Source organism: Balaenoptera ricei, chromosome 2 (assembly GCF_028023285.1).
Source record: "Balaenoptera ricei isolate mBalRic1 chromosome 2, mBalRic1.hap2, whole genome shotgun sequence".
Classification (NCBI taxonomy): Eukaryota; Metazoa; Chordata; class Mammalia; order Artiodactyla; family Balaenopteridae; genus Balaenoptera; species Balaenoptera ricei.
This window is the reverse complement of record NC_082640.1, coordinates 10433072-10449669: the sequence shown is the minus strand read 5'-3', so window position 1 is coordinate 10449669 and position 16598 is coordinate 10433072. Positions and strand designations below refer to the sequence as shown.

General features: G+C 39.7%; 1 protein-coding gene across 1 annotated transcript in view; it reads left to right on the top strand.

Moving 5' to 3' along the window:
- Positions 1–16598, top strand: part of MYO3A (myosin IIIA) — a 184318-nt gene that overhangs the window by 143841 nt on the left and 23879 nt on the right. Inside the window, exons 27-30 of the mRNA XM_059909139.1 lie at positions 2686–2848; positions 4449–4572; positions 6448–7360; positions 9125–9269. Of these exons, the coding sequence (XP_059765122.1) occupies positions 2686–2848; positions 4449–4572; positions 6448–7360; positions 9125–9269 (1345 nt within the window). The remainder of the gene's footprint in view (positions 1–2685; positions 2849–4448; positions 4573–6447; positions 7361–9124; positions 9270–16598) is intronic.

Genomic DNA, 16598 nt, shown 5'->3' with positions numbered 1-16598 from the left:
TCATGGCTTTTCATGTTATAGAATCTCTAGCTTGAAATAGGGGAAGAAAATTGATAAAGTCATAACGGTTTCCTTCTTCAGCAGAATTAAACACTTTGCTCTCATAAAGGTTTCTTTTAAGAAATTCAAGAAAAATATATCTTGAAGATTTATCCAAAAAAGGATGGAATGGATGAGTCTAGAAAACAGACTTTTATATTTTCTCTATTTTATCACCACCAGATATAGTCAAAAAGCTGTCGAGAATCATAATGATTTCAGTAGGATTCTGTTTTTCTTTATTTTCCTAATTCTCAAATCTGCTTTTGTTGTAAACTTGAAATTTATCCGGAGTGAAATGTTATTACTAGACTCACACTATAGGTGTTTGGATATTGGTGTGTTTATGTATCAGATTTGAGAGCCTGTGAGATCTTAGCTTATTTAATCCCTTAAAGCAGCGGTCCCCGGCCTTTTTGGCACCAGGGACTGGTTTCGTGGAAGACAGTTTTTCCATGGATGGGGGGCGGGGGGAGGATGGCTCAGGCGGTAATGCGAGCGTTGGGGAGAGGCAGATGAAGCTTCGCTCGCTCGCCCGCCGCTCACCTCCTGCTGTGCGGCCTGGTTCCTCCTGGGGGTCGGGGACCCCTGCCTTAAAGAATGAAGTACAAAATCATAACCTGTTTTGAATATGGAAGTAAAATAGGTGGCTTCTTGGAGAAAGGATGCATTTACTTCTCAGATATCCTCAGAGCATTACAAACAAGATGGGGATAAGGAGATAAACAGGACCAGGTCCTGGGAGTACACTAAATGTATCACTGGGGAAGGATGGAGAGGAAGAATCAAGCTAAGGCAATGAAGTACTCAGATTGACCACTCAAGAGTAACTGCTATCAGCTATTCCATAGGCGTAGACTGAAATGCCACACTTGCCAAGAAATTTATATTAGCTGCGGGAAGTGGGGGACAGAATTTTCATATGTTCAGATGAAAAGTTAGGCCTGTTAGTTATCTCTCTTGTATATAGTAGTGTGTATATGTCAGTTCCCATCTCCCAATTTATCCCCCCCCCTCCGATTTCCCCGTTGGTAACGATAAGTTTGTTTTCCACATCTGTGACTCTGTTTCTGTTTTGTAAATAAGTTCGTTTGTACCATTTTTTTAGATTCCACATATAAACAATGTCATATGATATTTGTCTTTCTTATAACTGATTCACTTTGCTGTATAGCAGAAACTAACACAACATTGTAAATCAACTATACTCCAATAAAAATTAATTTAAAAAAAGAAAAGTTAGGCCTGTAACAACTTAAAGAAATTTTCAAAGTGTTTATCTTATACGGAGTGTCCTACATATCCAGTAATCCGTATTTACTTTAGTATTTAGTAAGGGGAATTCCTGAGCATTACAAAGATATGTTTTTTATTCGCACCATTTTCTTTCAGATTCTCACAAAAATGAATTTTGTCAGCTGAAATCTCATGATTTATGGTCTGAAACACATGCCTAACTCAAATGGAGTTTTAACTTGTAAAAAGGCCCTTTGCAGTTCCAGTTTTGCATGATATTTATGCAGCATTTTAAAGCTATTTGTATTTTTCCACTTCACCTTTTCCAACTCATTAAGATGGATAAAAGTATTCAATATAGAACATTCCTAATGCTGTGCAAAAAAAATGATGACCTTTTTAGATAGATTGAATTTTAAATGAATTGTTGGCAGTAGAATAGACTAAATATATTAACATCTAGAGTCCTGTAGAAATTAAAACTAAATTCAATCAAAACCTGTAATGTTAAACTGTTGGCCCTTGGTGCCAGGCTTCTAAGTGCTGAGAGAATTCTATAGTCAGGGTTACCAGGTCTCATGACTCAGCTCTTAAATTTGAATTTAAGTGACTTCTTAGTGGATTCAATAAACTCTCTTTGAGGTGACTTTCATTAGTAAATTTAGCCATTAAAAGAAAAAAACATACCTTCCTGTTTCCTGAGAGTGGTTGAAAACTCTTAGTTGAGAACAGCTCCGAGCCTTCAGGCTCCCCTGTTGCTCTGATTCATTTTGATTTTAGAATCATCATAAATCAGCCCTCCTATCTTCACAGTGGCTGCTGGGTCCGGTGAGAAAGTTGTTCATTCTGCATGGGACCCTCTCTCTGCCTTACTCTCTCCACTGACAACACTGTGAGCCCCTGAAGGGCAGTGCCCCTGGTTTGTTCACCTTTGTATCCCAGCAGATAAGTACATAGAATAGGTCTCAGTAAACATTTGGTGAATGAACTCCTGTAACTGTAACTGTCCTCTCTCTTACAAATAGATTTGTAAGATTTTTAAGTTTGGGAAGTTTAATTATCTCTTCTTTCAAAAAGCATAAAAAATTAGCTTTGCCCAGAGTATCTGATGCTAAAACTTTGATAAAAGAGCTTGGTATCCTCCACTCATATTGGCCCATCCAACAAAACCTAGGTAACTGTTGCAAATAAACAGTATGATTGTTAAACTATATTCCTTCTCAAAGAGGGGTTTTCTTCAATCATAAAAATCTATAATGTGATAGCAACATCCAAGCCAAAGAAGCAAAAGATAGTGATTTCCAAAATCGAAAAATGTTTAGAATATAATCTAGTCTTCAGAGCACAGCACATGACTGTTTCACACCTGCACACCGTAGTTTTATTGTGTTTTATTTTAATTCTTTTAAGGTGTTCCTTAAGTATTATCATGTGGAACAGTTAAATTTAATGCGAAAGGAAGCCATCGACAAGCTTATTTTGATTCAAGCCTGTGTCAGAGGATTCTTGGGTTCAAGAAGATACCAAAAAATACAGAAGAAAAGGAAAGAGAGCGCTATAATAATACAGTCAGGTAATAACTCAGACCATCTCACTGTGTAACAAAACATAATGCTGTGTTTAGATGTGTGCATGAAATCAAATCTTACCTCCAATTCTTATGTAGCTTTCGTGTTTAATTCCAAACTCTGTTACCTTGATACTTTCTCTATGCTAAAGCTGAATGATTGTTGTAGTGACTGACACTTTTAATATCTGAATAAATGTTTTGTTTTAAAGAAAATAATTTTTAAATTTTCTGTCACTATGAAACACAATTGACGTATTGTGCAAGATACAGCAAGTGACTGAATTAATTGTAGATCTCAAGAATCATATTATTATAACCCATTGGACAATAACATTTTCCCTACTTTATTCCAAAGGTTACACTTGCCATAATTTTTGACAACTTAATGAAATCTCATTCTGCTAAAGGGCATCCATTTCTTTCTGTTAACTGTAGGGAAATAATATTTATAATCATGTTTCACAAGTTTTTATTAAATGTATTAATAGACTTTGGATTTCACTTTCCATTTTTCTATAAAAAGCTAAATTTAGAACCCAGCATGGCTTAATACAATATCTTTCAAAAACTTTTGACTAGATACCTATAACAAAAAATGTATTTTACTCTGTAACCTGATACACACACATACTACAAGCACTGCATTCTGATACTTTTCTATTCTGGTTTATTCCATTTAATTTCTAGATGTTAGATTTGGCCCACTAAGTCGATTTTATGATCCACTATTTATTTGCAACCTACATTCTGAAGAACACTGATGTGGTGGGCAGAGTAGCTGACTGGCATTCAAAAGATTCAGTTCAAGGTCCAGTCCAATTTGTCAATCCATAAGAGCTCATCATCATCTTTTGGAATTTTAAGCCCTTCACTTCTCACTGGGACATCAAAAATGCAAACCCTGCAATTTGGGATTTAATTCTTTATCCACAATTCCAAACTTCATAAAGCACTGAAAAAAGAGGTTTTTTCATAACTCATTTGGAAGTGAAACATGACCTAATATTCACAGTCCTTTATTCATCCCACTCGGTAAGAATCGTGTGTTTTTCTGGAGAAATATTCATGTGTTTGACTATGGAATGCTGACTTACCATGGGGAATTTTACAGAATATATGTTATCTGTTCTGAATTACTTTTCTAAAATTTTTTTTTAAAAGGTTTAAATCTGAATTCTGAAATATATCTGGCTCCAAGAATAATTGGCCGAAAGGTCCAAACCATATACTTAGATAATAGGGGTTTTCTCCCATGAATAGCTGAGCATGGCAGAAATAAAAGAAACATAAGCATTAGCAGATTTTAAGCAAATGAGTGAGTACATGTTGTCTTTTTCATCAACTTAGTTCATCTCTATCATTTTAGTTTCATCTTAATACTCCCCTTAATACGAAAGTTACTTTAATTATTTTCTTGCTAAAGCTTGTCGTCTGGAAGAGTCTTGTTAATGATTCCCATATTTTTTCGAACCTGTTCTATTTGGAGTCTTTAATTTCATTTTCCTCTTTGACACTGATGGTCAAAAGCCATTTGTTTCTACCCATTAAAGTAATGCTTTTTATTTATTATAATTAACACTGCTCTGGGCCTTATATGTTTCAGCTGCAAGAGGACATCTAGCCAGGAAACAAAGGAAAGAAATTGTTAACACGAAAAACACAGCAGCAAAAACCATTCAGACTCAAGATCAGGAATTTGACTACAAGAAAAACTTTGAAAATAAAAGGTAAAATAATGTTCATTCTTATACCATCTTGACAGTATAGATTTTTCACATCTGGAAAGTCACAAAATAAAGTCCACAGTAAACAAGATGTGGTACACATATACAATGTAATATTACTCAGCCATAAAAAGGAATGAAATGGTGCCATTCACAGAGACGTGGATAGACCTAGAGACTGTCATACAGAGTGAAGTAAGTCAGAAAGAAAAAAACAAGTATCATATAATATTGCTTATATGTGGAACCTAGAAAAATGGTACAGATGAACTTATTTGCAAAGCAGAAATAGAGACACAGATGTAGAGAACAAACTTATGGATACCAAGGGGAGAAGGAGGGGTAGGATGAATTGGGAGAATGGGATTGATATATATAGCCTACTATGTATAAAATCGATAACTAATGAGAACCTGCTGTATAGCACAGGGAACTCTACTCAGTGCTCTGTGGTGACCTAAATGGGAAGGAAATCCAAAAAGCAGGGGATATATATATATATATAGCTGATTCACTTTGCTGTACAGTAGAAACTAACACAACATTGTAAAGCAATTATATTCCAATAAAAATTAAAAAAATAAAAGTCCACAGTCTTTCTCGTACCTAACCAGGTTTCTAACAGTGATGCATCAAATGTCAGCGACACCCCGTGGCCACTTTTGTGTTCTTTATCCTATTTGAGAGTTTGTTGGCATTTCACTCAGATGACCACACTTTCCTCCTCGAAGAAGATCTTATCTTCAAGTTAAGGGGAAATCATTCCAACTATCCTTTCAAAAGGGTATTAATAAAGGAACAACTGTGAAATTTTGGCCAACGTATTACAAGATCATGAACCATAGCAGGGACACTGCTTTTCCTTGAATTTTGTAAGATATTTTCTGTGATCCGTAGACTTAGAGCTTATCAAAGTACAGCACGCCAACCTAGTGAACATACCCTACTTACTGATCTCAAATGTGGATATAGTTTCCACATCTCCTTACTGTAGGTACTTTGTTTGGAAAAGGACATATCTTTTTTTTTTTTTTAATTTCTTATTTAATCTTAATGTCTTGAAGCTGAAACAAATTTAACAGCCAGTGTTTTTTCACCATTGTATATAAAATTGCTAGTTTACAAGAGAAGGTGACACTTTAATAAAATGTAAAACTAAGTAACCAACTTTTTTCATGTCTCTAAAAAGCAAAATGACTTCTTAAAGAAACAAAAGGCTACCAAGAGATTCAAAGATTTCTGCTGAGTTACAATATGTTTTAATAATCTAGGGACTCGATGAGAGTATTTTTAAATGTATGCCCTCACTAACTGAACACCCAACATTATGTTTGTTCCTACATCACCTTCTAGCTTTTTATTATTTTAGCTCTTCTCAAATCTTTCAGAATTGTGACAAATACTAACAAATGATGGCTATCACAGAAAATTCTGAAAGAGGAAAATGTGGTTTTTTTCCTTGTTTTCTTAATGTAATAAATGTACTATAATCATCTTTTCCCACTACTCTGTACCCTCTGCTACTTTTGGAAGAAATACAATCCTGAATGAAGCAAAAAAGATAATTTCTTGGAAGAGGACATATCTTGAAGTGATTAAATTCCTAGGATTTTGATACCTCAGTAAGTGAAATTATGCTAGGATATTTCTCACTCTAATTTGAAGCTAGTTTTCTCATTATTTGAGTAGCCATCACAGTTGTCGCTAGAGAGGACATTTTGGGGAAATACTCAATTATTGTGACTTGATAAGTTTTTATTTTGAGCTTTTTTGTCCCTTTTGCTTTTCTCCCAACATAATGTAACATGTGCTATTGCCAAACAAGGTAATAAACTCTAGTTTAGTATCATATATTCCGATGCAATATATTTTACACAGGGAATCTTTTGTGAAGAAACAGACAGAGAATGCAGTGTCTACTAATGAAACAGTCATTCCAGCTCCAAATAATAAGGGAAGTACATCTGTAGTGAAGACTTCTACTTTCAGAGCTGAGGGGGAATCCACGAATGCTATGGAAAGTAACAACAGAGGATATCAGACCCCGAAAAAAATGAACAACGTGTATGAGGAAGAGGCTAAGCAAGAATTGTATCTGGTGGGGGACGCTTGGGCAGAAGTAAACACCAATAAGAAGTATATGAAAGACTTGGAAGAAAATAGTAAGATAAGGAAAATGGAAAAGGAGGACACTGTGGTCCAGAATTATTATCAGTGGTACACAGAGGAAAGGAATTTCGAAGACTCAAAAGCAGCATATCTAGAAAGGAAGGCCATATCAGAAAGGCCAAGCTACCCAGGACTTTGGTTAGCGGAGGAGACCTCAGCTCCTAAGCAGCCTTCTTTTAAAAAAACTTTAGAACCTAGTCTTAGCCAGAGGTCGGTTTGCCAAGATGCAAATAGCAAGGAAAAAGAAAAGAAGACGTCTGTGGTCACCCAGAATGCCCCAGTGTGCAGTCATCAGAGGAACCCTGTGAGGCATGGGACGGTCCAAGAGAGGCAAATCGAACCGGCAATGCAAGCCCAGGAAAAAGAAGATAAAGCAGCGGTGTTCATTCAGAGCAAATACCGGGGCTACAGGAGGGGGCAGCAGTTAAGGAAGGACAGGATGTCTTCTTTTAAAAATCAAAAAGCGGTTGCAACACCGACAGAAGTAGCAAGAAATACTCACACTTTGTATTCCCATCCCGCAAAATTTGAGGAATCCTGTAACATCAGGATGAAGAGTGATAAAGACTCAAAAGCAATTTCAGAAAAAGAAGCATGTGATTTGGCAATTTTTTCAAAACAGGTATGTAAACGAACAGATTTGTTTACTAGTACGGATCTCTGGGAATTCCACGATAACCGAGTTAAACAGACAATTGATAACTGATATATTGTTTCATCTGTTTTTATGAGATTGCAAACCTTTTCAATAAAACATCTCAGGGACGGTGCTATTCAAATAGCCATAAATTTTGTAAACAAATTTCTATGATAAAAATAGTATAAAATATGATGGAGACCTTGTGTAGTAAGGAGACTAGTCATTGGTTTCTACAGCCTACTAAAATGCTGGCATTTGACGATGCAAATTTCCATGTATCTGAGATCTTCCATTATAGCTGAAAAAAAAAGTTTTCAAAATCCTCTAAAGTCTATGCTTTCTGTACCCCAAATTTTGAGAAGACATAATTAGGTATCAGAATCAGATTGTAGCATTACTGAGCATATATGCAGTGAAGATGACAGTCTATATGTTCTGTCATGGCCATGAGGAACCATCAAGAAAAGCCGCAAAGGAAAATTCCCTCTTGGAGAATATCTCGTGCTATTGGTAGGCGTGTTTCAGCTGTTTCTAGAAGGGGCAGTCGGCTTTAGGGCTTCTCCCAGGTGTATGGAACTCTGATAAATTAGTGCTATGGAGAGATCACAGGCCTCTGTCCGTGCCCCACTCTGGCTCTTTCTCTCTTTCTAGGTGTTTGACCTTGAGAAAATCGCTTCATGTGTCAGCACCCTTATTTTCCCCTGTGTAAAGTGAAGGATTTTCACTAGGTGGCCTCTAAAATGCATATTATAAATGAATATGTACTATCAGGGTAGTCAATAGTGTATGAAATCATAGAAGAAATGTCATAATGGGTTCAAAGATGGATCACCTATTACTGCTGAGTCTCTAAACTCTGCCTTTTGTCTGACGGTGGCTAAGCCCACAAGAAACACAGTAACTGCCCTTGGACACCCCCTGACTGTTATGAGTGTGGCCCAAACATCTCCAACCCCTAGCTGGTCATAGATCTGCCATTGTTTTATTTAGTCCCTTCCTGTTCTACTTCTTTAAGCACATGGAAATATTGAGTTTAATATACAGGCAGTCCTTCCCTTCCTTGTGATAAATCTGCTCACTCTAAAGACCAAAGCGGAGATTAGGACCCTGACCTGCCAGGCAACTGCAACATTCAGGAGATGTAGAATCTCCGGGCATCCACCTACAGCTGGCAAATGCCACCGTGGGAGTGGATTCAGTGCTCCCTGGGAGCAGAGCTAGAGGCAGAAAAGCAGGAGCCCCACCTTCAACCTAGCAGGGCAGCTGTGTTAACAGACAAGGTAGAGGCAGAGGGGCCAGGATGGAAAGAGGAACCGGAAGAGAGAGAGAGTAGCGCTGAAGTCAGGCGAAGAAGCCTGGACAGGAAAGGGGGGAGGCTAACACAGTCAAAGTCAGCAGAGGGGTTCCTCAGGATAAAAGCAGAAGAGCCACGGCAGCAGAATGGTAAGGATGGAAGCCAGATCTCAGGGACCCTGGGAAGGCGTTATCAGGAGAGAATGCTTCTGGAGGGTCATATGTTGGACAGTTTTGAATGGAAAATGTGAGATGGGCAGGTAGCACAAAGGGGGAGGTTTTGTCAAGTGAGGACTTTATCCGACCTTGGTACAGGGTCAGGGTGAGTCCTGGAGAAGAAGTACATGAGAGCCCCAGGGGGAGCGGTTCAGGAATTGATCAGACCCCAGTGTACCTGTGGAGTGCACTGAATTCTCTTCCTTGATTTAATCTGACATGTGACCTTCTTTTTAGATATCAAAGCTATCTGAAGAATATTTCATTCTGCAGAAAAAACTGAATGAAGTGATTTTGTCACAGCAACTGAAGCCTCTTTATCTGGGTGTCTATCCTCATAAGCCAATTACTAGACGAGTTTCTTCTCAGCAGTGCATCTCAGGTAAAGATGGGTAGAGTTGGAACTTCCCAAAGGGACAGGCAAAGCCAGATACTTTGTTTATTAGTTGCCCAACTTTATTCTATAGCAGATTTGAGGTGACAGTGTTCTAACTGTCTTGGCAAGAGCCTTCATTTTATTTCATTTTTTATAAGTAGATACACACTTTTCCAGAATGTTCCACATACCCCCCTACCTTTTTTGATTTCATTCTCCTCTTCTTTTCTTTCTCTTTTCTTTTTCCCCTTCATATACACTTTAACTAGAAGTTGGCATATGACACCAAAAGGGAGTAGAAAGGGATGGAGTTGGGGGAGGGTGGGGAGCAGGGTGCAGTTTGGATAAGAGGGAGCAAACAAGTGAAATATATCTGTTCCTTCTGTCAAAATCTGTATGGTAAGTAGAAGGTGCAAATCTCCGTTCAGATGCACAAACCCAGATGCACTATTAAATTTTCTTCTTATCAGCCTAAGTCACTCTCTGCCCACATTCACTAAACTGGTGGCGAATTCAGACTCAGGAATTATCAGACCTCCCCTTCTCCAGGGCTGTGCAAAGGCCCCGGGGCCTTATATACCCACCAAAGGATCAGGTAAAGCCTGTAATCACTAGTTAGTTGCCCACAGGTACTGCTGTGACACTCATCTCCTGGCTGGCCTCACGATCTCTACACGTCGCGAGGCTCTGCTGCTCCCATACGCGCAGGAGACGCCGGGAAACTGGCGTGTCAGGAGTCTTACCGGGTTCGCACACGCTCCAGGTGGCCCTCCTCCCTGCAGCCTTACCACCTCCCCCATGGGCAGCCGCCGATGGCCCTGCTGGTCCCTGTCTGGGAGAATCTGAATTTATTTTCCTTTGGTCCTTATTTCTCGGAGGCCCTCCACCCGCTCAGGGCACCAGGCCCCACCTCTGCAATGAGCGTGGCTCTTACCAAAGGCGGGACCGCCGCTAACCTCAGGCAACTTCCGTGAAAGTCCCTTAGGCAGGAAAAGACTAAGATGAGCCCGGCTATTTGTCTGATATGGGAGGAAGGAAAAATAGCTTAATGTTTCAATCAGTTATCCTGCCACATTGTTTTCAAGACTTGTGTGGAGCTTTAAAAAAAAAAAAACCAAAAAAACCACTGCCACGAAGTGTCCACCCTTCCCAACCCCGCTGCTCCCAGGCCCTGGCCCAGACCTCTTGACGTGAAGAAGCAGCTTGGCAAGTCAGAGCCCAGAGGCGCATTAGTTTGAGTGCCACCGATGACCCTGCCCGGAGGCCTGCTGCCCGGCAGGTGCCGAGAGGGGGCTCGGGGGCTTCAGCCTCTCTCGGCTGTGTGTGCAGAGGCCCTGGTGGAGGCGGGGCAGTGAGGTGCTGGAGGGAGCGTCCTGGTGAGCAGCTCAGCCCAGGGCTCAGCAGGAAGCAGGGGGTGGAGGGGTGCGGCGGACGCTTCCTGGAGGGGAGTGGGCGCTGCCAGTGTATTGCCACGACTTGTGTGTGTCGTGTGTTGTGTATGTGTGTTTACTGAAAATGCTTTAAGGTGCACAGCGTGATGATTTGAGGCCCACATACCTGGTGAAATATGACTGCAGTCAAGCTAATTAACATATCTTCTTCTCACATAGTTGCCTTTTTTGGCGTGTGTGTGATGAGAGCACCTGAAATCCACTCTCCTAGCACATTCCCAGGATTCGGTACAGTATTATTACCTGTAGTCACCGAGCTGCACATTGGATCTCTAGACTTATTCATCCTGCACACCTGCAACTCTGTCCCCTTTGACTAACATCTGCCTGTTTCCCCCGCCTCCCCACCGCTGGTAACCACCGTTCTGCTCTCTGCTTCTAGTGTTCGACGTTTTAAGATTCCACGTATAAGTGAGATCATGAGGTTTTTCTTCTTTCTGCGTCTGGCTTATTTCACTCGGCATAATGTCCTCCAGGTTAATCCATGTTGTCCCAAATGGCAGGATCTTCTTTAAGGCTAATATTCCTGTGTGTGTGTGTGTGTGTGTGTGTGTGTGTGTGTGTGTGTGCGTGTGTGTGTGTGTATCACATCTTCTTTATTCATTCATCTGTTGCTGGACACTTAGGTCGTTTTCCCTATCTTGGCTATTGTGAATAATGTTACAGTGAACATAAACATATCATGTAAGGTACTGATTTCATTTTTGGGGGATATATACCCAGAAGAGGGATTGCTGGATCATATGGTAGTTCTATTTTTATTTTTTTTTTAGGAATCTCCATATTGTTCTCCATAATGGCTGAACCAATGTACCTTCTCACCAAAGGTGTACAAGGGTTCCCTTTTCTCCACATCCTCGCCAGCATTTGTTTCTCTTGTCTCTTTGATACTAGACATCCTGATACATGTGAGGTGATATCTCATTGAGATTTTGATTTGTATGAAAGCACTCTTTCATATACTGTTGGCCATTTGCATGTCTTTGGAAAAATGTCAATTCAGGTTGTTTGCCAGTTTTTTAATCTGGTTGCTTGGTGTGTGTGTGTGTGTGTGTGTGTGTGTGTGTGTGTGTGTGTGTGTGTTTGGCTGTTCAGTTGCATGAGTTTCTCATTTTGGTTATTTGGATATTGTCTAAAATATATCCAATATGTGGTCTGCAAATATTTTCTCCTATTCTGTAGGTTGCCTGTTATATTTTGTTCATGGTTTCCTTTGCTGTGCAGAAGCTTTTTAGTTTGATGTAGTCCCACTTGTTGATTTTTGCTTTTATTGCCTGAGCTTTTGGTGTCATATCCAAAATATTACTAGCAAGGCCAATGTCGAGAAGGTTTTCCCCTATGTTTTCTTCTAGGATTTTTATGGTTTCAGGTCTTACGTTTAAGTCTTTAATCCATTTTGAGCTGATTTTCTTGTATAGTGTAAGATGATTCCAGTTTCATTCTTTTATACGTGGCTATCCAGTTCTCCCAGTGCTATTTATTCTTTCCCCATTATGTATTCTTGATGCCCTTGTCAAAATTAGTTGACCATATATACTTGGGTTCATTTCTGGGCTCTCTATTCTGTGCCATTGATTTATGTGTCTGTTTTAATGCCAGTACCGTACTGTTTTGATTACTTTAGCTTTTTATTTAGCTTAAAATCAGGAAGTGTGATGCCTCCACTCTTCTTCTTTCTCAAGATTGCTTTGTCAGGAACTTTGAAAAGAACTAAAAGCAGCGGAACTTTACTAGGAAGTCAAAATACTTCACTTCATTCTTCAATGAAGGCCAACCTGGCAAACATCTGAATTTTCCCCCGTCCCTGAGAGTAGCAGAGGAAGGGCCTGAGAGAGGCCCTGAAGTGGCCTGAAGACCCAGAGGGGTCTGGGCAGACCTGACAACCCAGAACCAAGTAGGAAGGGAGGACACTGGGAGATGCAGCCTGAGCCAGTGACTAGAGACGAGACAGTGCAGTTACTCTGGGCAGATGCTAATGAAAAGGAAGAAGAGCTGCAGAGCAGATGCCCGTCTCCGTAATGACATGAAGCTACAAAGCCCCCCCCCCCAACTTAGATGTGGCCCGGGGAGAAAACAGAAACCCAGAATGACTAAGTTTTCTCAGAAGACACTAAGAAAATTGAAAGCAACTGAGTTTAACTAGGATTCATTAAAAATAACGTCATGCTAGAAAATCGAAATGAGCACTAAGAAGGAGGAATTAAGTCGAGCTTTAGGAACATCAGGTGACATTTTTGTACATCTGAACTGTTGTGCATTGTGACCACTTAACCCAGATGAAGTGGTGGCTGAGACAGTCAACAGTCTTTTTTTTTAAAGTTATACAATTTTTATTTATTTATTTATTTATTTATGGCTGTGTTGGGTCTTCGTTTCTGTGCGAGGGCTTTCTATAGTTGCGGCAAGTGGGGGCCACTCTTCATCGCGGTGCGCGGGCCTCTCACTATCGCGGCCTCTCTTGTTGCGGAGCACAGGCTCCAGACGCGCAGGCTCAGTAGTTGTGGCTCACGGCCCTAGTTGCTCCGCGGCATGTGGGATCTTCCCAGACCAGGGCTCGAACCCGTGTCCCCTGCATTGGCAGGCAGATTCTCAACCACTGCGCCACCAGGGAAGCCCCAGTCAACAGTCTTAAGCAAAGGTTAGTCGGTAGATGACCTTCCAGGCGGGTGGACACGTGCATGGTGACTGAAGCCGTTGAGTAGACGAGATCGTCCAGGAAATCTACCTATGGTGAGAAGAGAAGAGAACCAGAGCGTGAGTCTAGACGTGTACGGGTCAGGTAGAGAGGACCCAGCAAAGAGGACCAGCCAGAGAGGTGGGAAGAACACCAGGGCGCCCAGTACCTCAGAAGCCACAGGAAGAGGGCTTTAAAGATATTATGCAGGATGATGCTGACAGAGCAAGTGGGGAGAGAACTATAAAATATCCATTGAATCTCCTATATGTTAACAGTTACTTACAACTTCCCCTAACGTTTGTGAATAGACACAAAGGGAAAAGGGGGATGCAGATAATCACTGCTACTTCTGGGAGATTCACCCTCCGATATCTGCCAGGTTTTGTCATTAGGTGTAGTCTATGTTCAGATATTTTAATGATCTAGGCAGCTTTTTAAAAAATTTATTGAATAGTTTATAAAAGTTCACAGTAAATATAGTTCAAAGAATTCAAACTGAGGTCACAAATTGGGCCAGATATTACGTGGTCAATATTTAATCCCTGCCAGGGATCTAGATTCATTATTGTACCTTTGGATGTGCTTATTTACCTCAGGAAAATCAAACTCCATCCTAAATTTCTCTGTAAACCAGCCTGGGTTTGCCGATCTTCTGACCACATTTAAACCAAGAATTTCCACCACCTGTTCCCTTTTCCTCCAATTCTAGTGATTTTCCCAGTTATATACCTTCAGACATCACAAACCCCACACAGGTATTCAGATGCACACTCATCGGAGGGAGTAGATTATCAGTACCACGGTCCATGTTTACTTATCCTCAAGTTATTTCATGTAGATTGGTTTTGTCTTCCTCAGTCAGATTTTCAACCCTTGCAAGCAGGACCATGCCATGTACTATATATTCATTTTTCTGTTACCCTAGCACACTTATTCATCACACCGTTGACATTTAATAATGGCTTATTAATTGGCTGGAAAGCTGTTTAATTTCCTCCAAGAATTATATGTGGAGCAAAGTACAGTGGCCAGTGGAGCGAAGATTTGAAAGTTTGGTTTTTATTAAAACAAAAACATGTCGCATTACAGTCTTTAAATGTTTATTTATTTTTGTATGTTGTATACTTTTAAACTTCTAGTCAGGGAAGGCCTTATATTGTAGAAGGCCTAATGTATAGAAGTCCTCTCTCCTTAGATCATCAGAATTGCTAACCCCGCAATTTGGAAGCTCGCAGTGCAAGCAGCTGCCAGCACCTGCAGAGGTAGATTTAGCCGATACGCTGTGGAACCTGCCAGCCGGGGTTCAACAGGCCACCACTGCAGCACTGACCTTCATGGCAAACCATACCTCCCCATGAAAAATTTCACTTGGAAGACCAAATCAAGCTAGTTTACAAATAATTATGTCACTAAAGTAAGCCTAATAGTCACCTGAAACTTTAATTATCTCATGCTTCTCAAAAATCTACAGGCATCTTCAAATAATTGCTACGCCCAACTTCGTTGTAACAACTCAATCAGCCTTAGCTGGATTACGTAAAGTGACCTGGGAAAACTTCTTACCTATTCTGAAGAAAGCCCTAGACCTAGAGGGCTGAGATAGGGAGGATGGGAGGGAGGCTCAAGAGGGAGGGGATATGGGGACATATGTGTGCATATGGCTGGTTCACTTTGGTGCACAACAGAAATAACACAGTACTATGGAGCAATTATGCTCCAATGAAGATCTATTTAAAAAAAAAAAAAAGTACAAAAGCAAATTTTTTCTAGAGGTCACTTTGAAAATTCATCAGGATATTCTAAGTTATAATCATGCCTAATGGTCGTGTGGTGAAAACAGTGAAGGGGCCAGTAATATATCTTGAATGTATGGTTATCTGGTGGTTCAGCTTGATTTAAAGACAGATTAAGAGAAAAGGACCACAGAATCGGCCTGGGCTGGATACCTGTTGGCGTTGAGTGATGTATACAGGGAGGTTCATTCTGCTATTCTGTCTGTTCTTTTCTACTCTTGTGAATGTTTGAAATTTTCTATAATAAAAGATTAAACAAAAAAAAAAAGCAAGCCCTAGAAAATGTGGATAATAAATGAGAATAATTAAATTTTCAACTTTATTTTAACAAGCTGTAACCTTATTTTATAAGGTTCTCTCTCAGTGAGACATATTTTTTAATGTGCGAAAGTGTCAAAAGTAAAATAATGTCCAAATGAAAACTGAGGAACTAATTAGGAAGTTTAAAAATAAAATTAGGTAAGTACACGAACTGCTTATTTTATATCTTTGTTTTGATAATAATCATTATAAATTGAAACTGATAGGAGTTAACTGCACCTGCATTTTCATTGAGAGAAATTTAGTACAGGATTTATATAACTGTAGCATGGCCATTTGATCTTAGAGCCTATGCTGTTGTATTCAGAAGTATACAATGACATTGCATTATTTCACTTTGAATAATGTGCAGAGTTGCTCCTTTTGGGGGAGGGGGGGTTTCTTCTTAACTATGGTGCCCCTGGCAATTTGTGTTGACCTCTGTGAAGAGAAGAAAAAGATTAGTTTTAGGATAAATATACCCTAGTAACACAAAAGCATATTTTCTTTCTCTCTTTTTACAAAGAAGCTGTGACTGTCCAACAGGCTGTAATTTTTTAATGGATTGCCAGGTTAACAAATAAGGACATTATGATAATTCCCATGCTTCATTTACATAATACCATCAATAATTCAAGTCTAAATCAAAGCAGTCCCTTGCCATGCATATACATACAGTAGATATAATGAAAATGCTTTCAGAGTAAATGTCAGAAGAAAAGAGCAATCTATTTATTTCTAAATTCTTATGGCATCTAGATTCATGCAGTAGTCCTAATATTTTCAGTTATTATGGTGCAGATTTGGTATTTGTTTTAAGGTATGCCTGTCGTTTTACCATTGTAATCCTGGCCCCTAGAAATGCATTTTGGAAACTATCCAAGAATACGTCTGCACGTGTACCTGTAAACATATTTATATCCATGTGAAGACCAGGTAGCTCAAATAATGTTGGATCACATACTTTATAGGAATTTTTTTTCATTAAGAGTAGAAACTAAAGAGAGATCAGAAGTTATATTGCTTTCCCTCCCAACATACCTCTGGTGATCACTTATCGTCTTACATTTATTTGCTACTATTCTCTGTTCATAAGAAATAATACTAATTCCCC